The 23788-nt window shown below is 44.5% G+C and overlaps 1 protein-coding gene across 1 annotated transcript; it reads left to right on the top strand.

Moving 5' to 3' along the window:
* The first annotated feature begins 7587 nt into the window (after positions 1–7587).
* Positions 7588–10594, top strand: LOC127043298 (uncharacterized). The gene is made up of 2 exons (XM_050937298.1): positions 7588–8957; positions 9935–10594. Exons 1-2 carry the CDS (start codon positions 8405–8407, stop codon positions 10468–10470), a joined length of 1089 nt encoding a protein of 362 aa, XP_050793255.1. The 5' UTR covers positions 7588–8404; the 3' UTR covers positions 10471–10594.
* The last annotated feature ends 13194 nt before the right edge of the window (positions 10595–23788 follow it).

The raw sequence follows: 23788 nt of genomic DNA on the forward strand, positions 1-23788 counted from the left end.
TGCTAGTGCTGGTCATTCTAGCTCTGCAGAACAATTTTCTGTCACCAATCCATGCTGGTTTCCCAGGCCCAGAAATGGTGCTGAATGGCTGTGTAAGTGATCCAGGAACTAGTCCTCTTGTTCTAACAGCTTAGCATCCTTCGGTTCTTCCACCTCATCCTGCTGCCATCATTGAAGATATCCTCCTACTATGGGAGGAGCTGCTGCTGCTGCTGAATATTTTCTTCCCGCATCATCTGTTCAGTGATGGGATAGGTGAAGTCCAATGCCAAATTCCTCCAGCTCTGAGTGCTGTAATACTGCCCAAGCAGTCTTTGCATGTTTGAACGTATCACCATAGCAGCATGAAGCATTGTTGGTCCATGCTGACTGACAGCAATTTGAAAATGGCGCATGCCAACTCAGAAAAGATGTATGGAACCGAGACAGTCGAATCATGCATTTTTTTAAAATATTTAAATACACTTGACTTCCCACAGTTCACACTGAAAACAATCGCAGGATGCATGCTGCTCAGAGGTGAAGCAACGGACTGTGGGAGAATACTTACACCCTCAATTCACAGCTCGCTGTTACCGTGCATTCATATGATGCCAATTGAAAACAGAACAGGTGTTCCGTCTGCATATTGCTGGTGCGAATCGTGTACTATGAGTTATGTGATGTGATTAACCCCCCTATCTCCTGGGAGCGCACAACCCTAATTAACTGCCTGTCAATAAAAAAGGGGGGTTCGTGCCACTACATGGGAGCCCTGCGGAGGGTACACAAAGGTGGGAGCCTCCCAGGGAAGTGGGACACCTAAGAGGTTTTTGGGAGGGGAATGTGGAGCCTAGACCTCATGATGCTGCATACTGGGCTGATTTTAATACCTTGGCTTTGACAATCATGCCAAGCCAGCACTGGCTCCAATGCTGCCTTGTTAGAATCCTCCCAGAGACTCTGCCTTCTCCCTGGGAATGTGTGTTCCTTGGGGCCATGCTGCACATCTCCCATCTGAAGTTGTAGCCACTGGAGGCCACTTTTCCCACTCTGCTCTTTCCTTCGGAAACACTCCAATTCCTCATTCCTTTGCAGAGACCCTGGTTTGCCAGATGAGACAGTAACAAACCGGGGGTGGACAGGCACTAAGGATCTTATGATGCTCTCTGTAGGGCAGGGATTTGCTCTGGTGCCACTGGCCAGAATGTCCTCTCTCCTCCTGTGATGCAGCAGGTTCTGGGGGTTAACATTCCTGGCTACTGCTTTGTCACCCCAAATGAGGATGAGTGAAGGGATTCTTCCAGTACAGTTTGCAGTGTTTTGAGCTCCTTTGGGTGAAAGATGTTGTGTATCTGTAAGAGAGTATTACTTCTTCCCACCTCCCCACAAAATACTCTCAGCTGGAGAGGTATTGGGAGGATGTTTTTAGCTCTCCTCATCCCCACCAGTTTAATTCAGGAACCCAAAGGAAAAATTCCACCTTGCTTGAAAACAGCTTTTCCTCATAGAGTTGTAGAATAACAAAGGATTTATTAGGTCGCCTAACGTATTCCTTGGGTGAGGCCAGGGCTAGATTCATCCCTTCAGTGCATTTCTAGTTACTTTTGTCCAGTTTGAGTTTTAATGACCAGCACTAGGACTCCCCTTGGGGATTATTCCTTGCTCCAATAGGCCTCACTTTTAGAAATGTTTCTCTGTTCTTTGACCTACATTTTCTCTTGCTGGATTCCATCCCTTCACTTGAAGTTCAGTCCCCTTGTACTACCCTCACAAATTCCCCTTCCTGGAAGTGTTTGCACCCTAGAAACACTTGCACTTAAATGCCATAAAGAAGAAACAGCCATTGTAGGCTGGAGTCTAAATTTGAGTGAACTTTACTGAACTTTTTTCCAGACAATGGATCTTTTAATGAAATCATATCCATACGAGTCAACAGTGTGCCCTTGTTGCCAAGAAGGCTAATGGCATTTTGGGCTGTATAAGTTGGGGTATTGCCAGCAGATCGAGGGACGTGATCATTCCCCTCTATTCGGCATTGATAAGGCCTGATCTGGAGTACTGTGTCCAGTTTTGGGCCCCACACTACAAGAAGGATGTGGAAAAATTGGAAAGAGTCCAGTGGAGGGCAACAAAAATTATTAGGAGGCTGGAGCACATGATTTATGAGGAGAGGCTGAGGGAACTAGGATTATTTAGTCTGCAGAAGAGAAGAATGAGGGAGGATATGATAGCTGCTTTCAACTACCTGAATGGGGGTTCCAAAGGGGATGGATCTATACTGTTCTCGGTGGTAGCAGATGACAGAACAAGGAGCAATGGTCTCAAGTTGCAGCGGGGGAGGTTTAGGTTGGATATTAGGAAAAACTTTTTCACTAGGAGCGTGGTGAAGCACTGGAATGGGTTACCTAGGGAGGTGGTGGAATCTCCTTCCTTAGAAGTTTTTAAGGTCAGGCTAGACAAAGCCCCTGATGATTTAGTTGAGAATTGGTCCTGCTTTGAGCAGGAGGTTGGACTAGATGACCTCCTGAGGTCCCTTCCAACCCCGATATTCTGTGATTCTATGATTCATATATCTTATATAAACTGGATGATAATGTACATTGCCACAATACACTCAGTTTGTGTATAATCTTGAATTTGTAGGACAGTTGTTTATTCGTAATAATACCCTTGCTCTCTATTTGTCAAGCACAGTTTAAATTTAAACTCCAGGATATCAAACAACAAAGCACAAACATTAAGAAATTAAATAAGGCAACAACATATTCCGTATCATCATGCCCATTATATTTGGATTGTACGTTAGGAAGCAGTCATACAATGCAGGCAGAATTCTCGGTGCAGCATGGTCTGCTTAATGGGGCTCGGCACTAGGAATTAGAGGATTTAGGTACAAATCTCAGCTCTGCCAATGTCCCATGTGACATTTGGGAAGTCATGTCACCTTTCTGTGCCGCTGTTTCCCCTTCCCTTAGGCTTGTTTGTACCATCCCTAGCTCACTGGGTTAGAGCCTCTAGTGACCAATATAATAAAATTATATTTCCTAGAATTTAAGGCCAGAAAGGGGCCATTAAATCACCTAGTCTGTCCTTTGGTATATCACAGGCTATTAAATTTCACCTAGTTACTCCTAGATTGAGCCTACTGATGATAATATCCCATTCTTAAAATATTAGCTAAAAAAAGTCCAGTTTCAGTTTAAATTTCTGTCTGTTTCTCTTCTGCAGGGCAGAAGGATGTTCTGCCACATAATTTAAAAAGGAGTCAACACCACTTTAAAGTTCTGCTTGTTGTTTCAAAATATAGAACATATTACATCACTTCCTGGAAACCGTCTTGCCTCTTATGCAATGTTATGGTCTGTGTATTAAACTTGCCACATCCTCGTTACACCTTTTCTCAATTTTGTCATTTGTTCAGTTCTGTAAGAACAGTCTAATGAAAACAGTAACGGCTGTAGCAGACAAGTGAGAACCGTTGATGGACTTTCACTGATGAAGTATAGTTTGAGTTGTTTCCTCTAATTTGGCTGTTTCAGTATTTGCAGATAAGAAGTCTATTACACCATTCTCATTTCAGAAGAATAGATCCATTGCCTCATACTGCAGGACCTCAGGAAAATTAGTTGACATCAATATTTCTGTTGGTTAAAGCTGCAGTAATTGGTATATGTTACAATTTTCCATTATTCTTGGTTACGGGTTGACACTAATTCCCACATTAATGAAATGTGTTTCTGCATCAGTGTTCCATGTGAATTTTTAATACCACCCATGCTCACAATTCGTGGTATTGCTCACTGTTGGTCTTGTAACTCTTAAAATGTACCTCAGCCTCCTGTCCCTCCTTTAGTCAACTGGTGCTCCAGAAAGAGACATTCCTTTTGCCAGCATCATTTCTGACACATGTGCTATTTTGGTTGGTAAATTGGAGGTGTCTGAGCAAAAAAAGTTAGTTGGAAGCTCATCCAAGATGTTTGTTTAAAGAAAGGCCAAGCACAGCTCCTGTGGTGATTAGATAGTGAATACCATACTCAACCAGGAAAGGCAAACACGATGACTTGCCTGAGTGCTCCCTCTTCTCCAATATCCAAATATCATGACTCTGTTCCTGTGAGGCCCTAGAAATGAAGGAAATAGGTTTCCAGTATCTTTCTTGTTGAAACTGCACAACAGCTTTCCCTGAGCTATCTGCCACCATCTTCTTCTAGGCCTTGGCAACCTATATTTCCAGAACAGACAGAAGCATTTGCTTTTTGAGTGGCTGTGTAACTTGTACAAGGCTGAGTATAAATTTTCTTGTGTTTTGCTCATGCTCTGGAGTCTTCTAATTACTCCTGATATATCTTTGTTTGCTGGAAAGTCTGACCCGTTTTATTGTATTTTTTATGTTTATTTTATATTGTTTGTTTCTTTCCTAACTTTGTTTAGATCAAATTAAAGCCCCCCTTCTCATACTGAGCACCTCTTCCTCATATCTGATCTCTCTCCTGTGTACTTGTTTTTATTATTTGGGGTGAGATGACAGTAGGGTGACCAGACAGCAAATGTGAAAAATCGGGACAGGCGGTGGGGGGTAATAGGAGCCTATATAAGAAAAAGACCCAAAAATCAGGACTGTCCCGATAAAATCAGGACATCTGGTCACCCTAAATGACAGTGTCATGCACCAGAGTCTTTTATAAGCTTTCAAGAACAACTTAGCTTGCAAAGACTGTGCTGTTGCTCTGTTATGGTTGCATCAGACCTCCTAGCATAGTAACATTTTTGCTAAATAATATCAGATTCTCAAACAATTCTGTTATTTATTCCTAGCTTCTTTTGAAAGGCCTCGTGAATCACAAGTTGCTGCTGTCCGTCTCTTGAACTGCCATTATCTGCTGTGATCGGGTGCTAGATTTGGGGTATTCTGTCTGAGTCAACAGACACTTGGACTAACTTCCCAAAGTTCTCTTATTCTGCTGAAAAGGCAGTTATAGGCATTTCTGTCAGCATCAACAAAGGTTTGGGCTGTGTTTCAGTACTGAACTCCATACCTAGGCAGTAAGGCTAAACATGTTGTCATAGACACACATACTGCTGGCATCAGGAAATGAGAGCAACCAGATGCCTCCGTTTATCTCGTTGTTGCATAAGGCTTGTAAATCCTGAGGTATCACACTTTTTATTTATATTGGTGTCTCTTGTGGACCTTCAGTTGCAGCATTGTGGTATTACTCTGTGGTGTTGAATCAGCAGCAGACCTTATATTCTGGTTACGTTCCTTCCAACAAAGTAACAAATCCACAGACAGTTCTGCCCTATTTTTCTACCTTCTTCTGCAAGGCCTGAAGAGGCATATATTGATACTGGCTGTCTTTTGAACTGCTTTATAGGTTGTGATTGGATGATGGATTTGGGAATATTCTCTGTCCCAGTCTATAGACCAGTGATACTCAAACTGAGACTCGTGATGTATCTACTGCAGCTCTTTGCAGCACATGATATTAAAACACTGATTTAATCATTAACCAATCAGGATGCTTTTACTGTGTTATAAACCAATTCTAATTGATAAAATAATAATGCTTGGTCAGTTATTTTGCTGTGAGAATAATATAGATATGACAGGAGAAATATTTAGTTTATACTGTTTAAATATGAATAGTACTATAGTAAATAAAACAATGAATTCACACTACTGTGGATCTTTTGGGTAATGTTGATCACTAATTTGGATACTGAACTGCTGAGGTCTGAATATCACTGATATGGACACGTGGACTAGGTTACATCTACACTGCAATAAGAAACCTATGGCACCAAGTCTCAGAGCCTGTGAGAGACTCAAGATTATGGGGGCTCAGACTACATGGCTAAAAATTGCAGTGTAGACATTTGGGCTCCAACTGGAGCCTGTGCTTTTGAGACCAGGGCATCTCAGAGGCCAGGCTCCAGTCTGAGCCTGAATGTCTACAATGCAATTTTTAGCCTCGCAGCCAGAGACCCCCAGGCTCTGAATCTCAGTGCCACAGGTGTTTTATTGCAGTGTGGATACACCCTGAAAGTCCTGTCCTTCCTCTGGAACGACAATTACTGCTTTTACCTTTCATTGTATATACAGCGGAGTTCTTCGAATGCTTGTTCATGTCCATTCCAATCAGGTGTGCGCGTGCACACGTGCACATTGGCCAAAAGATTTTTCCCCTAGCGGCATCTGTCAGGTCGGCCTGGGCGCCCCCTGGAGATGCGCCTTCATGGAGTCCAGTATAGAGCCCTGCCAATCCACCACCACCTCAGGGGCTGGAACTTCCCTTAGCTCTCGCTCAGCAAGCTCTTTCTTTCTCTAGTTGTATATAGTTACCTTAGTTAGTTAATGTCCTTAGTGTTCATAGTATAGAGATTGTTGAGGGTTCCCCCCACATCCCGGCTCCCCAGAGCCATGGTATGCCATGGTCCCGAGGTTTTAAAAACTGTGTGGCCTGAGCAAAGCACATGCCGAAAAGCGATCCACACTCGTCGTGTTTACAGTGCCTAGGGGAGACCCATAAAAAAGATCACTGTAACATCTGCTGCGAGTTCCATCCGAGAACTTTTATAGAAAGGGAACAGCAGCTCAAGGTGATCCTCATGGAGGCAGCTGTACGCCCCCACTCCAACCCGGGCTCAGGGGACTCAATCCATAATGCGTCATCCTCGACGCGGAGCACCCCGGCACCGTCGTCAAGCTTGGTGCCAAGAAAAGACTCCTCCCAAGACACTCCACAGAGATTTCAGGAGCAGAACCGAAAGGACGGTTCTTGGAGGAGGAACAGGAGTGGCAGGAGGAGGCAACACCCATCAGACAGGTCCACCTTTGCAGTAGGAAACCCTCGATGAGGGCCATGTACCTTGCCAAGTGGAAGAGATTTTCAATCTGGTTGATGCAGTGTGACTCGCCCCCGACACTCGCTTCAGTGCCACACATTCTAGACTGGAGCAGGAAGGTCTCTTGTTGCCTTCTATAAGAGTGCACTTGGCTGCCATCTCAGCCTTCCACTTGGGCGTGTGGGGCAGTTCGGTTTTCGCTAAACCCAGAGTCAGCTGATTCCTAAAGGGGCTTGACAGGTTGTATCCTCATGTCTGTCAACCGGTCCCTTTCTGGGACCTCAACTTGGTCCTCTCTAGGCTCATGGGACCCCCCTTTGATCCTTTAGCAACGTGGTCCCCGCTCTACCTCTCCTACAAGGTCGTGTTCCTGGTGGCAATAACTTCAGCCAGGAGGGTGTCTGAGCTCAGGGCCCTGACATCAGACCCTCCCTGCACCGTGTTCTTTAAGGACAAGATTCAGCTCAGGCCTCACCCTGCTTTCCTCCTGAAGGTTGTCTCAGTTTCACATTAACCAGGACATCTTCCTTCTGATTCCATCCATTCCATTCCAATACCCATCCTCCTACCCCTCTGTCAGAGTAGCCGGCAAGAAGGAACTGAGAGGTGGTGGGTCAGCAGAGCTCTATATTAGGCGCCATGAAGGTGCGACTCCAGGGGGCACCCAGGCCAATCCAACGGATGCTGCTAGGGGAAAAATCTTCCAATCAACATGCGCATGCACACACGCGCATGCACACACATGATTAGAATGGACATGAATAACAAATCTCGAAGAACAACCGTTTCGAGAAGTGAGTAACCATTTTTTTTTGTATGGTCTACATATTTTTTTTTCAGAAGTTCGTCTAGGCATTTTAGTGTAAGAAGGGCCAACCGAGGCTTTCACTAGTGAATTCCGTACACATGAAGTAAAGATAAACATGTTGGCACATCCCCCCCCAAAAAAAGATTTTTCCTACTTAGAATTTACATACCACTGTTCTGCTTCTACTAGGCTTCAGGAAATGAAGACAATAGGCTGCTTCTTTCTTTCTCACTGACATTCTCATGATGACATTCCCCAGGCCTTACAATACAGTGGTTACCACTAGCAGTTTCAACACCTTAGCGCACTCTAGTGCCAGAACAGGTAGAATCATTAACTGTCAAGTCATGTCACTTGTACAAGGCTGGGTATGAACTATCTCAGGCCTGGTCTACACTACGCGTTTAAACCGATTTTAGCAGCATTAAACCGATTTAACGCTGTACCCGTCCACACTACGAGGCCCTTTATATCGATATAAAGAGCTCTTTAAATCAGTTTCTGTACTCCTCCCCGAGAGGACTAGCGCTAAAATCGGTATTACCATATCGGATAGGGTTAGTGTGGCCGCAAATCGACGGTATTGGCCTCCGGGCGGTATCCCACAGTGCACCACTGTGACCGCTCTGGACAGCAGTCTGAACTCGGATGCACTGGCCAGGTATACAGGAAAAGACCCGTGAACTTTTGAATTTCATTTCCTGTTTGGCCAGCGTGGAGCTGTGATCAGCACAGGTGACCACACAGAGCTCATCAGCACAGGTAGCAATGCAGTCTCCTGAGAATCGAAAAAGAGCTCCAGCATGGACCGCACGGGAGGTGCTGGATCTGATCGCTATATGGGGAGAGGATTCAGTGCTAACGGAACTCTGTTCCAAAAGACGAAATGAAAAAATATTTGAAAAAATTTCCAAGGCTATGATGGCCAAAGGCCACACCAGGGACTCAGTGCAGTGCAGAGTGAAAGTTAAGGAGCTCAGACAAGCCTACCAGAAAACCAAAGCAGCAAATGGAAGGTCCAGGTCAGGGCCGAAAACATGCCGCTTCTACGCTGAGCTGCATGCAATTTTAGGGGGCTGCGCCACCACTACCCCACCCCTGTGCATGGATTCCGAGGTGGGGGTTGTAATCTCAACCATGGCTGAGGATTCTACGGAGGGGGAAGATGAGGAGGAGGAGGAAGAGGAGGACGACCTTGCAGCGAGCACACAGCACTCCGTTAGCCCCAACAGCCAGGAGCTTTTTGTGACTCAGACAGAATTACCCTTCCAGCCCTCCCAAGCCACTAGCCCAGACAGTGAAGCCATGGAAGCGACCTCTGGTGAGTGTACCTTTGTAAATATAAAACATGGTTTAAAAGCAAGCTTTTTTAATGATTGATTTGCCATGAGGGCTTGGGATGCATTCGTGGCCAGTAAAGTTACAGTAACAAATTCTTGTTAACATGGCTGGGGATGGAGCGGAAATCCTCCAGGGACATCTCCATGAAGCGCTCCTGGAGGTACTCCAGAAGCCTTTGCAGAAGGTTTATGGGCAAGGCAGCCTTGTTCCGTCCACCATGGTAGGACACTTTACCACGCCATGCATGTAGCAAGTAATCAGGTATCATTGCAGACAAAGCATAGCTGCGTATGGTCCCGGTGACTGCTGGCATTCAAGAAACATCTGTTCTTTATCTTGCTCAGTTATCCTCAGCAGAGTGATATCGTTCATGGTAACCTGGCTGAAATTCAGGAATTTAATTAAGGGGACAGAGATGGCCATTTTCCTACTGGGCTGTTGCTTAAAAGAAATCCTTCCTTGCACATAGCCAAGCGGGGGGAAGGGAGGAAGGATAACGCTAAGCTGTTTTGCGTTTGGCTAGCAGGAATCGTCCCAGCTACCAGCCACGCGGTGGGGGGCGATTAGCAGTGATCTTCCATGATACCAGCCAAGCGGTGAGGGGAGGGGTAAAGCAATCATCCTAGAGAATTGGATGTGGGGTTGGCTTCTGCTGCTGCATGTTAACAGGAAGAAGCATCAGAGGGCACTGTGTATATGAAGGCTGGAGAAGCCGAGAGACAATGGCTTACCATGGCCACATGCAAGCTGAATTCTGATGCCCGGACCTGCGTCTGTGAGATCTGTAACTCCAGAGCTGCAGGCACTCAATATTAAGATGTAAAATGTGACCTTGTAGTGAAATCACATGTGCTATGTAAGGTGAATAGTGTTGTTCACTGTGAAAGAGTTTAACCATTGTTCTGTAAAATGTATCTTTTTAAATACTTCTCTCCCTTTCTTCTCTCCCTCATGCAGCTGCATATTTTTCAAGCCTCCCTACTCCATCCCGAAGGCTCTCTCAGATAAGGCGGAGGAAAAAGAAGATGCGAGATCAAATGTTCTCGGAAATCATGGAAGTAACCCGCAATGAAAGAGCTCATCTGAATGACTGGAAGGACGTGGTAGCAAAGTACAGGAAAGATGCCAGTGAACATGAGGACAGGAGGGACCAACATGAGGATAGGAGGGACGAACGTGAGGATAAGAGAGATGCTCAAGATGAGAGGTGGCGGCAGAAAGATCAGAGGTGTAGGCAGGGAGACCAGAGGTGGCGGGATGCAATGCTGGAGCTGCTGCGTGATCAAACTGATATCCTCCGACGTCTGGTGGAGCTTCAGGAAGAGCAGCGGGGTCACAGAGTGCAGCTGCAGCCCCTGTGTAACCACTCTCACCACTCACCATGTTCCATATCTTCCTCACCCAGACATGTAAGAACGCGTGGGGGAAGCCTTCGTGCACCCGCTGACTCCACCCCAGTGGACAGTCCAACCAAAAGGCTGTCATTACATTGAAATGTATTTAATGGCCTTTTCCTTCCCTCCTATGCTCCTCCCAAACCACACCCGGGATACCTTGTCAGTTCTCTGCCTCTTTTTATAGTTACTTTTTAATAATGAATACGTGATTTTTAAATGATAGAGACTTTATTTCCTTAAGCAAGCTGTAATCGAAGGGGGAGGGTGGGTTGCTTACAGGGAAGGAGTCAATAAAGGGGAGGTGTTCATGAAGGGGAAACAAACACAGCAGTCACACCGTACCCTGGCCCGTGATGAAACTCATTTTCAAAGCTTCTCTGATGCGCACCGCTTCCTGGTGTGCTCTTCTAATCGCCCTGGTGTCTGGCTGCGCGTAATCAGCGGCCAGGTGATTTGCTTCAGCCTCCCACCCCGCCATGAAGGTCTCCCCCTTACTCTCACAGAGATTGTGGAGCACACAGCAAGCAGCAATAACAAAGGGGACATAGGTTTGGCTGAGGTCTGAGCAAGTCAGTAATGTGTGCCAGCGCGCATTTAAACGGCCAAATGCACATTCTACCACCATCCTACGCTTGCTCAGCCTGTAACTGAACAGCTCCTGATCACTGTCCAGGCTGCCTGTGTATGGCTTCATGAGCCATGGCATCAAGGGGTACGCTGGGTCCCCCAGGATAACTATAGGCATTTCAACATCCCCAACTGTTATTTTCTGGTCTGGGAAGTAATTCCCTTGCTGCAGCCGTTTAAACAGAGCAGTGTTCCTGAAGATGCAAGCATCATGAACCCTTCCTGGTCATCCCACGTGGATGTTGGTGAAACGTCCCTTGTGATCCACCAGTGCTTGCAGCACCATTGAAAAGTACCCCTTGCGGTTTATGTACTGGGTGCCCTGGTGCTCCGGTGCCAAGATAGGGATATGGGTTCCATCTATCACCCCCCCACAGTTAGGGAATCCCATTGCAGCAAAGCCATCCACTATGACCTGCACGTTTCCCAGAGTCACAACCTTTTGTAGCAGCAGCTTAATGATTGCTTTGGCTACTTGCATCACAGCAGCCTCCACAGTAGATTTTCCCACTCCAAATTGATTGCCGACTGACCGGTAGCTGTCTGGCGTTGCAAGCTTCCAGAGGGCTATTGCCACTCGCTTCTCCACTGTGAAGGCTGCTCTCATCGTGGTATTATGGCGTTTCAGGGCAGGGGAAAGCAAGTCACAAAGTTCCATGAAAGTGCCCTTACGCATGTGTAAGTTTCACAACCACTGGGAATCGTCCCACACCTGCAAAACTATGCGGTCCCACCAGTCTGTGCTTGTTTCCCGGGCCCAAAATCGGCGTTCAATGGCTAGAACCTGCCCCATTACCAGCATGATCTCCAAAGTGCAGGGGCCCGCGGTTTGAGATAATTGTGTGTCCATGTCCTCATCACTCTCGTCGCCACGCTGCCGTAGCTGCCACCGCCTCATCGCCTGGCTTTGCAGGTCCCGGTTCAGCATAGACTGCACGAGAATGCGCGAGGTGTTTACAACATCCACTGTTGCGGTATTGATCTGAGCAGGGTCCATGCTTGCTGTGCTATGGCGTTTGCACAGTTCACCCAGGAAAAAAGGCGCGAAATGGTTGTCTGCTGCTTTCACGAAGGGAGGGGTGAGGCTGTACCCAGAATCACCCGCGACAATGATTTTTGCCCCATCAGGCACTGGGCTCTCAACCCAGAATTCCAAGGGGTGGGGGAGACTGCGGGAACTATGGGATAGCTACCCACAGTGCAACACTCCAGAAATCGACGCTAGCCTCGGACCATGGACGCACACCGTCGAATTAATGTGCTTGGTGTGGCCGCGTGCACTCAACTTTATACAATCTGTTTTATAAAACCGGTTTATGTAAAATCAGAATAATCCCGTAGTGTAGACGTACCCTCAAACACAGTTTCATCACCTGGAGCATTCTCTCTACTCATCAAGTATTTTTATTTGCTGGAAAGTCTGTATCCAGCATTAAGGTAGGTGGTTTTTATTTGTTGAGATTAGGTTCGATCTGCTATCTTAAAAAACTGCATTATAGAAATTCTAGGAAGTCCAATCAATATCAGTACCCATCTGTGCTAGGTCCCTTAAAGGTGTGTCTGCCTTTCCTAGATTCCAAAGCCAGAGGGACAATTTTGATCATCTAGTCTGACCTCCTGTGTAACACACGCCATAGAACTTCCCCAAAATAATTCCTGTTTAAACTAGAGCATCTCTCATAAAAAAAAAAAAAAATCCAATCTTGATTTAAAAATTGCCAGTGATGGAGAATCCACCAGGAATCTTGGTAAGTTCTTTGAATGGTTAATAACCCTCACTGTTAAAAATGTATGCCCTATTTCCAGTTTGAATTTGTCTAGCTTAAGCTTCCAAACGTTGGATCTTGTTATACCTTTGTCTGCTTTGTCTAGATTGAAGAGCCCATTATCAAATATTTGTTTCCCATACAAGTGTTTATAGACTCTGATCAAGTCACTCCCTGTCCTTCTCACAGGGCTTAGTCTATTTCGGTTATCACCATAAGCCATGTTTTCCAATCCTTTAATCATTCCCCTGTTTCGCCATCCTCTTGCTTGGCCATATCCTTGTTTTGGATTGTCACCGTGCCTCAGTGGGTCACACCCAGGTGTGACAACATGTGGAATACAGATACATAGTCAATATTCATAACTTCAGATACAAAGATGATGCATGCATACAAACAGGATAATCATATTCAGCATATCATAACTTTTCCATAGAAAGCTGACAAGATATATCTTGTACAAGATTTGTTGTGATTATATAACAGTAGTAACAACAATGATCTACATGGTCATATTTTAATCAGATAACATCATAAGGATGTCTATCAAACTTTGGCAAGTCCTTCCTTCCTACAGAATTGTCATGCATGTAAACAATAGAACAATCTTGCTCTTGCTCTCTGTGCCACTTTCTCCTCTGTGGAAACTTCCCTGGATGCAAAATCTGAATAATCCTCATTCCTGTAGAGAAATCAGAAATGTGATTGTCACAGGCTGGCCAACAAAAGACTAATTCCAAGGAACAGCTTAACAGAAAAGAATCGCCTTGTCTGGGTAACTCCAGCACACGTTTCAACATGCCTTTTGAAATACTTTTTCAGACCACTTTAAGCACAGGCGGAGATAGCAAGCAGTACCAAAGGAGGAGGATTTACCTGAATGAACTGCATTTAAAATCTGACTTTCAAACAAGGAGTGCTGTCTGAATTGCAGATCCAGTTGATAAAAGTGCAGGGTAGGAGGATTACCACATGGCTGTCTTGCATTCTTCAGAGTAGAAGTTTGAGCTCTCACTGCTAAAGAAGTGGTAGTCTCTCGGAGGAATGACTTCTGACTCACAGGTGACTTAGTCTGTGTCTACACTACAGCATAGGTGTCAACTCCATGAGTGCTCCAGAGCCCCCAGGGAAAAAATGGTAGGTGCAGAGCACCCACCAATCAGCTCTCCTCCACCCAACCCCACCTCCAGTGCCTCCCGCCTGCTGTGATCAGCTGTTTCCCAGCATTCAGGAGGCTCGGGGGAGGGAGGAGCGAGGATGTGGCGCACTCAGGGGAGGGGCCAGAATTGGGCAGGAAGAGGCAGGGCAGAACTGGCGGGAAGGGTTGGGGCGGAGCGGCGGTGGGAAGAGGTGATGCCTTGGGGTAAGGGGTGGAGTGGGGCAGGGCCTGAGGCAGAATCAAGCACCCCTGGCTCTTTGGAAAATTGGCACCTGTGCACTACAAGGTTAAGTCAATGCAAGTTATGCCAATGAACATAAACCAGTACAATTACATCACTTGTGCATGTTCACACAACATGCCTTCTGTCAGCAGAGCGCGTTCACTGTTGATGCTCTAGCATTGACAGAGAGAGCAGTGCACTGTGGGCAGCTATCCCACTGTGCTACTCACCACCTTCTGCAGCTAGGAGTTGTGGGAAGGTGGAGTGTATCGCAGTGCATCATGGGTATGTGCTCAATGTCCCATGATGCAGTTTTTTCTGTCCCACCATTCCATGGTCTTCCAACTACATTTCGTACCATTTTTCAACAGCCTCTGTTTACTGTGTGCCTGCCATCTCTGCCTAAAAGGATGGCTCCGGCTCTCTACTGTTGTGGTCAGTGTTATGAACACAACATACTGATCATGCAGTATATCATGAGCACCAAATCTGAACAGGTATCCATGGTGCCTGCCCTGCTGTATGCCATGGAAAGAAACATCAGATTACTTTTGGCATTCATGGATCAGCTGCACAGAAGGGACCATCACTATTGGGCTTGGGAAACAAGCACTGAGTAGTGGGATCACATTGTTATGCAGGTCTGGGATGATGAGCTGTGGCTGCAGAAATTTCAGATGCACAAAGCCACCTTCCTGGAACTGGGTGTGGCACTTGCCCCAGCACTGTAGTGCAAGGACACCAAAATGAGAACTACGCTCTCGATGGAGAAATGTGTGGCAATCTCTATATGGAAGCTGGTGACTCTAGACTGCTACTTGGTCAGTCACAATTCAGTTTGGAGTCGGGAAGATCACCGTGGGTGTTGCATTAATGCACGTGTGCAGGGCCATTAATTGCATCCTGCTACAAGGACTGTGACTCTTGGAAATGTGCATGCAATAATAGATGGCTTTGCGGCAATGGGATTCTCTAGCTGCCAAGGGACGATAGGTGAAATGCATATCCCAATTTTGGCCTTGGACCATCTTGCGAAGGAGTACATCAATAGAAAGGGGTACTTCTCTATGGTATTGCAGGTGCTTGTGGATCACTGGGATCATTTCACTGCTATCAATGTTGGGTGGTCAGGGAAGGTGCATCTTCAGGAACACAGGCCTGTACAGAAAGCTGCAAGCAGGGACTTTCTTTCCAGAACAGAAGGTTCCAGTACTGATGACCCTGTTGTCTGTCCCACCTCATCCTCCCGCTGTACTTCTCATCCACCACTTTGTCCTCGGGGTTGAGTCCGCTGGCCACTGTCTCCAGTCCCCACTAAGTATCCATAGGGCTCTTGGCAGCGGAGTGGGAGAGGGTCGCCATCAAGGATAGCGTCCAGCTCTTTACAGAAGTGGCAGGTCTTTGGCGCAACACCAGAATGACAGTTTGATACCCTTGCCTTCTGGTATGCCAGCCTCAGCTCCCTTATCTTTGCACAGCACTGATGCGTGTTCCATTCATAGTCCTTATCCAACGTGCCACAAGAAATCTGACCGTAGGTATCAAAGTTTCTACAGTTGGAGCAGAGCTGTGATTGCACAGTCTCCTCTCCCCACAGACCTAGCAGATCCAGTAACTGTGGTGTGCTCCAAGTGGAAAACATCTGCTGCATGGAGCTGCCATGTCAGCTGGGAGGATGCAATGTGAGCTGTCCACCCTGACTACAAAACTGGTCAAGATCGGCATTGTGGATCACCTCCTGGAAGCTATTTACAGCGACATAACCATGCGCAGTGTCTACACTGACACTTCGTCAATCTAACTTTTCCGCAAAAAGCTCTACCCCTCTCATCAAGATGGTTTTATTTCGTCAGCAAAGCAGGAGAGCTTTTTCAGTGGGAGGAACACTATAGTGTGTACATCTCCACTCTTTTGTTGATGAAAGCTGACTTTGTCAACAAAACTCTGTAGATTAGACAAGGCCTAAGATGGCTACCTCGAGCAGACACAAGTGTTCTTTCTTCCATCTGTTATGCTAGTCATAGAAGCTGCCCTGGTCTCGCGGCAGCTTGTGAAACAGAGAACATCTGTTTCGCCTGCATGGGAATAAGACAAAAACATTGTCTCATCCTGAGGAAGGAAAGAACTGGGATAGAACGATGACAAAAGAATAGGCTCACTGAGATAAATTCACTGATCACTTTGCAATCAAACTTTTTTTAAAGGCATGTTAAGAGAACTTGGCCTATATACTCAAAGGAAGGTCCCCTGAGAATCAAGGGTAGGAGGGTCAGCAGAGTGCCAGCAATGGCACCTTCACCTGCTCACTCTAACTTTCTGAATGAAGTGGGGAAAACAAAAACTCAGCTGTGTACCGCAGTCACAGATTAATGTGTCTGTGCAGTGGGATCTGGGAGCAGGAATGGAGAAGCCTGATAGCCATGGATGTAGCAACCAACTAATCAATCACAGGAGTTCCACATTTGAATAAAATGGTATTCTATTATTGTTTAACAGCACGATTAATCGCAATTAATTTTTTTAATCACTTGACAGCCCTCGTTAGGAGTTAAAGTTCTGTTTTCTTCCCAGCACTTGTGTGTGTGTGTGTGTGATTACTTTATGTTGGGCATTGTTATGAGTCACAATTATGACATTGACTAGAAAGAAAACCTTTTGTGTAGATTCATGATGGAATATCAGCAGTTTGGTTTTAAAAACAATGCTTTACATGTTCTGGATCCAATATAAAGTTTTAATTCTTTTTTAATAAAACTCCACTTTGTTTTAAACTGATATTTGTGCCAACAGCAGGGAGAGATCAAGGACAGAGCACGATGCTAGTTTAAATGGTCTTTAAAACGATAACCATAATTGTATAGTAAGTACGGCTGTCAAGTGATTTAAAAAAATTAATCACGATTAATTGCACAATGAAAATAATTAAGCATGATTAATCACGTGATTAATTGCACTGTTAATAATAGAATACAATTTATTTCAATATTTTTGGATGTTTTCTACATTTTCAAATATATTGATTTCAATTACAACACAGACTACAAAGTGTACAGTGCTTACTTTATATTTATTTTTATTACAAATATTTGTGCTGTAAAAAACAAAAGAAATAGTATTTTTCAATTCACCTCAAACAAGTACTGTAGTGCAATCTCTTTATCATGAAAGTTGAACTTACAAATGTAGAATTATGTACAAAAAATAATGTTTGCATGGCATTGTTGTAGCAGGCATCACAAGATATTTATGTGCCAGATGTGCTAAAAATTCATATGTCCCTTCATCTTCAACCACCATTCCAGACTACATGCATCCATGCTGATGACTAGTTCTGCTTGATAACGATCCAAAGCAGTGCACACACACGCATGTTCACTTTCATTATCTGAATCAGATGCCACCAGCAGGTTGATTTTCTCTTTTGGTGGTTCGGGTTCTGTAGTTTCCGCATCGAAGTGTTGTTCTTTTAAGACTTCTGAAAGCATGCGCCACAACACCTCATCCCTCTCAGATTTTGGAAGGCACTTCAGATTCTTAAACCTTGAGTTGAGTGCTGTAGCTATCTTTAGAAATCTCACACTAGTACCTTCTTTGCGTTTTGTCAAATCTGCAGTGAACGTGTTCTTAAAACGAACAATATGCTGGGTCATCATCTGAGACTGATATAACATGAAATACATGGCAGAATGCAAGTAAAACAGAGCAGGAAACACACAATTCTCCCCAAGGAGTTCAGTCAAAATTTAATTAACACATTTTTTTTTTACGAGTGTCATCAGCATGGAAGCATGTCCTCTGGAATGGTGCCCGAAGAATGAAGGGGCATACGAATATTTAGCATATCAGGCATGTAAATAACTTGCAATGCCAGCTACAAAAGTGCCATGTGAACGCCTGTTCTCACTTTCAGGTGGCATTGTAAATAAGAAGCAGGTAGCATTATCTCCTGTAAACAAACTTGTTTGTCTTAGCGATTGGCTGAACAGGAAGTAGGACTGAGTGGACTTGTAGGCTTTAAAAGTTTTACATTGTTTTGGTTTTGAATGCAGTTATGGAACACACAAAAAATCTACATTTATAAGTAGCACTTTCGCGATAAAGAGGTTGCACTACTGTACTTGTATGAGGTGAATTGAAAAATGATTTATCATTTTTACAGTGCATATATTTGTAATAAAAATAATATAAAGTGAACACCCTACACTCCATATTTTGTGTTGTAACTGAAATCAATAATGAAAATGTAGAAAAACATCCACAAATATTTAATAAATTTCAATGGGCATTCTGTTGTTTAACAGTGCGATTGAAACTGCGATTAATCGCAATTAATTTTTTTGAGTTAATCATGTGAGTTAACTGCGATTAATCAACAGCCCTAATAGCATATTTGGTATGCATGCCTCTCTTTTTAACAAAGTCATTGTAATTGGTTTTGAATTAGGCTAGCCCTTTTTCATAGTTTTTCTTTTCTATATCAATGGAACTGTAAGCATAAATGATCAGATAGCATGAGCAGATTACTGGCCTATGAAGGGAGAATACAGTGCATACAATTTTAAGGCATGCTGATGAGAAGTTGCTGTTTGCCCCTAACCCAATCCCCAAATCAATAAACTTCAATTAAAAACTCAGTAGGAAGGAGAAGCAATGACAACATTGTAATTATCTCTTGCAACCTTTACAAAACCTTTACATTTAAAAGCAAGTAAGTGGAAAAGCAAAGGACATTGTAAATCTTGCTCTGCCTCATGTAATAAACAAACACATTACCCTCATGGAGTCCAAAGAAATGCATATTTCCTCATACAACCTTCACTGAGACACAAACAAAATTCTTTCGTCGGTTACCTCAAAATATAAACACATCAGAAGTATATAAATGATTAATTGGATTCTCCTCTGCCTTTGTCCTTGTGTTGTCATTTAGACCTGTGCAAAGTTAGCCCAAATGCTACCATTCTGATTTAGGATTGCTTTATACTCACTTTACAGAGGTGTAAATGACCACACAAGACACAAAGTAGTAGAGAATCAGGCCCATCAAAGGGCTAAATGTACTATTTTCAAGCAATGTATATTTAGAATCCCTGTCCTGAGAACTTGTTTTGCAGAGTGTTATAACCGCAGGGCTGGGAACGCCCATATGTAAATAGAGCATGGCCTACAGGCACACTCACTCATCTGTAGCATTCCACCTGCGGAGTGTAGGACAAGTGCTGCTCCTGAGAAAGCTATGATGGATGAGCCTTCCTCTCTTCCTCAGGTCGCTATCAATGGGCTGACAGGATGGAAAGGGCCAATGGATCACCCCTACTAGCCAATCAGATTGCTACTGTGCTCTCAGGTCTTCCGCTCTCATCTAATAAGGAGCCCAGAGCAGGGAACATGAACCTCAGAAGAAAGAAGCAAACTCTGGCCAAGGTGGCAGCAGTAGCAACAAAAAGATGATGATCTGGTGACCAAGGAGCTGTTAGAAACAGAAAGTTAAGGATTAACATCTCTTTTACCTGTAAAGGGTTAAGAAGCTCAGTAAACCTGGCTGACACCTGACCAGAGGACCAATAGGGGGACAAGGTACTTTCAAATCTTGGTGGAGGGAAGTCTTTGTTTGTGCTCTTTGTTTTGGGGGTTGTTCGCTCTTGGGACTAAGAGGGATCAGACGTCAAGCCAGGCTCTCCAAACCTTTCTAAACCAGTCTCTCATGTTTCAAAATTGTAAGTAACAGGCAAGGTGGATTAGTTTTATTTTTGTTTTCTCAACTTGTAAATGTCCTTTTTTGCTGAGAGGATTTTACCTCTGTTTGCTGTAACTTTGAACCTAAGGCTAGAGGGGGTTCCTCTGGGCTATACGAATTTGATTACCCTGTAAAGTATTTTCCATCCTGATTTTACAGAGATGATTTTTACCTTTCTTCTTTAATTAAAAGCTTTCTTTTTAAGAACCTGATTGATTTTTCCTTGTTTTAAGATCCAAGGGGAGTGAATCTGGACTCACCAGGGATTGGTGGGGGAAAAAAGGGGGCATGGTTAATTTCCCCTTGTTTTAAGATCCAAGGAGTTTGGATCTGTGTTCACCAGGGAATTGGTGAAGTCCCTCAAGGCCACCCAGGGAGGGGAGAGTTTTGGGGGGACAGGAAGTGCACCAGACACTGAAATTTCTGGATGGTGGCAGAGTTACCAGATCTAAGCTAGTAATTAAGCTTAGAGGTGTCCATGCAGGTCCCCATATTTGTACTCTAAAGTTCAGAGTGGGGAAGAAACCTTGACAGGAGCTCAACCTAGCCTGTGTATGAGGTAACTGGGGAGGAGGAAGGGAGTTGTATGGAGAACAATGACTAGGGAACTGAGGCCAGGTCTACGCTAGAAACTTTTGCTGAGATAAGAGTATTGATTAGGAGTGTGGGGTTTTTTATGACATTTCTGTACTAGCAAAAGCTCCAGTGTAGACACAGTTATAGCAAAAAGTGGGCTTTTGCCAGCACCCCTTATGTAGTTTGGGGAAATGGTATAAGCTATACCGGTGTGATACTTCTCAGGCCACCCAAGGCTGTGTGTCATCTTGTTGCCACCTGCTGCCAGCATGAGGGAGTTTTTCTGTGCCAGCTGGGTGTTAGCTCCCTAACATCACCAGTCTGGCGGGCCCCCAAGCACTCTCCTCTTGGCTAAGTCAGTCCTGCCTTTGCTCTGCGGGTTGACAATAGATGGACCCCAGCCACCAAGTCCCTTCCTGTTGTCCCCCTGTGGTATCCAGCCTGACCACTGGCTACTCACAGAAATTCCAGGTCCTCCATTCCCCAAGAAACAGTGTACCCCACTTTTCCCATTTTACCTTAGCCCCCTGTTCCTGTATTACATACAGCCTGTGTCTTAAATTATCCTAGAATAGGGGTCGGCAACCTCTGGCACGCGGCTCGCCAGGGTAAGTACCCTGGAGGGCCGGGCCACTTTGTTTACCTGCCGCGTCTGCAAGTTTGGCCGATCGCAGCTCCCACTGGCCGTGGTTTGCTACTCCAGGCCAATGGGGGCTGCAGGAAGCAGCATGGGTCCGAGGGAGGTGCTGGCCACGGCTTCCCGCTGCCTGAGGCAGACAGCTGGTCTAGAAAATGTCACCCCAAAGGGTTAATTTGGCAAAGTTCTAAGCAACTGAAAACAGGGTCTTATAATAACAAATGTCAGGCACCTTTAATGGAGGGTGATGCTACTGCCCTCACCTATAGCATTTACTTCCATATCGTGTACTTTTTGCTTGTTTAATTCAAAATAAATAGGACCCTGTCAAATTCATATTATAAGACCCTGTTTTCAGTTGCTTAGAACTTTGCCAAACTGACCCTTTGGGGTGACATTTTCTAGACTAACTGTCTGCCTCAGGGTGAATTATTATCATTATTATTTTTGAAAACTTCAGGCCAAAGTGATTCAGCTGTTTCCAAGAACAAAGTTGTGGAAACATTTGGACAAACCTGTGGATGTGGCAGGTAAACAAACTTGCCTGGCCCACCAGGGTGCTTACCCTGGCGAGCCGCATGCCAGAGGTTGTCAACCCCTGTCCTAGAAAAAAAAAAATTTGATCGAAGAAAAAACAGAGATTCAAATCCAGACAAGTTGGAATGGTTAAAAAAATGTTTACATATAAAACAAATTCACAAAACTAGGGCCTACATTTATTAATAGTTACATTTCCTAGCTAATAAAGTAGATTCCCACTCCCAAGGTTCCTCCTTTTGCAGAGGTTGCTAGCCCCAAGGAGCTAGGACCCAGTCTTTCATGAAACAGTCCTGCTTGTCAAGGTTCTTCCTCAGTGAATGGATCCAGAGTGTCATTCTCTACCCTGTGATATACTGAATGTTTTTTGTGACTCTCCACAGACAGGGTGAGCCCTTCACTGCCAGGTGCTTATTGTTGGTGTTTGATGGTTTTGCATTGACTTCTGAGTTGGTGCAGCTGTGGACAATTGAGCAATATATTATGTAATTGGTTAACTAGTAAGGGGTGACAACTACCTCCTGCTTGAATGGGCCATCACCAAGACATATGATTCCCTGGTAAGTCACTTTCACTTCAAAACCATAAGGACATATTTTAATATAGCTGCGTTATTCCTTAAATATTACCTGTGCACACATCTCACGGTGAGTACTGACGAATTGCAAGCTCTCAGCAGAGATGCCATATGCTACCCTTTATAAATAAATACCATGACAAGGCTTTGTTAGGTGTAGTGAGCTTGTCAGGTCTGAGGCAGAAATTGCGTGTAAAGAACAGTGAATCCTTTGCAGCTGGCACCAAGTTGCCTCTGTGTCATAGGCAGCAAAAGCACATTTTTGCCAGTAGAAGCTGTGTCTCCACTAGGGAGATTGCTGGTACAACCACATAGGCAAACCTTTCTGAGTGTAGACTAGACGTGAGAGTTGGTTTGGATATACTCTTTGGGGAAGCTCTCTTTTTGAGAGCTTGGCCTCTCTATAACCTACTGCTAGCTCTGTGTGTACAGACAGTTCCTTCTGTGCTTTTATGCATCAGGCAGGGAATGTACCCTCAGTGAACATAATATCGGAATTATATATTTTTTAAATATTAAGTTTGCAAAGTCAAGCATTCAGTGTTAGAAGTGCCAGTGTCAAGATTGTCCAGGCAACCTTAATTCCCACCCTTTGTGTGTATATGCATTATGCTAGTGTTTCCACAAGGCCTCAGCCTCATTCAGTGTACAGGAGGCCACTGTTTGATGAATGACCAGCTATTTGATTTTTTTTTAAATCCTTATTTACAGTGTGTCTTCCATCCTTATTTACCACACAGCATGCAAACATTGCACTAAATATAAAATTATTCATTTCCTCATAGGCTTTTTCTGTGGTGCTCTCACTGCAGTATCTGAGTGTTTAGCTAATACCTCTATGAGGGGCAGTGGTATTGTTTCCATTTTACAGTTGAGGAACTGAGGCACAGAGAGATTAAGGCCCAAACAGTCAAAAGTGTCCACTAAATTACAGGGCCCACTGTGTGACTAATTTCAAAAGTCATTCACATTTTATAGCACTTTATTCAAAGCACAGCTACCACTGACTTCACATGCATTGTGAGTGCTCAGCACTTATGTAAAGCTGGGCCCCAGGGGTCTCCAGTCAGGAGCCCAGAAAAAGCAGAAACTCTCACCTAGCGACCATGTGTGAAAAGTTTGGTTTAAGTGACTTGCCCATAGGAATGCTATGCCAGGGATAGAATCCAGTTCTCAAGGGCAGCATTCAACAGCCTTAACCATGAGTCCATCCTGTCTCTTCCTACCGTCCTGTTTCATTTACTACACACCTTGCCCTTTCCAAAACAAATGATGCACTACAGATAACTGCCTCACTATCTATACATATCATTCATTCCCAGGGCACAGCTCACCCATGCACTGAATGAGACAGAGGTCTTATAGAAGAAAATAGGATATGATCATGTAATTAAAGACTGTATTATAATACATATGCACATGGGGGGCAAATTAAGGTTGTACAGGCCTTTTGAGGACTTGACTTTGCAGACTAAATGTTTTTAATTTTTCTGTATGTATCTTCCTAAATTAAAAAAAAACACAAATTGGAAAACTATTAATTCCATCATGTGGAACCATATTGGCCCCCACATG

Source organism: Gopherus flavomarginatus, chromosome 1 (genome assembly GCF_025201925.1).
Source record: "Gopherus flavomarginatus isolate rGopFla2 chromosome 1, rGopFla2.mat.asm, whole genome shotgun sequence".
NCBI lineage: Eukaryota > Metazoa > Chordata > Testudines > Testudinidae > Gopherus > Gopherus flavomarginatus.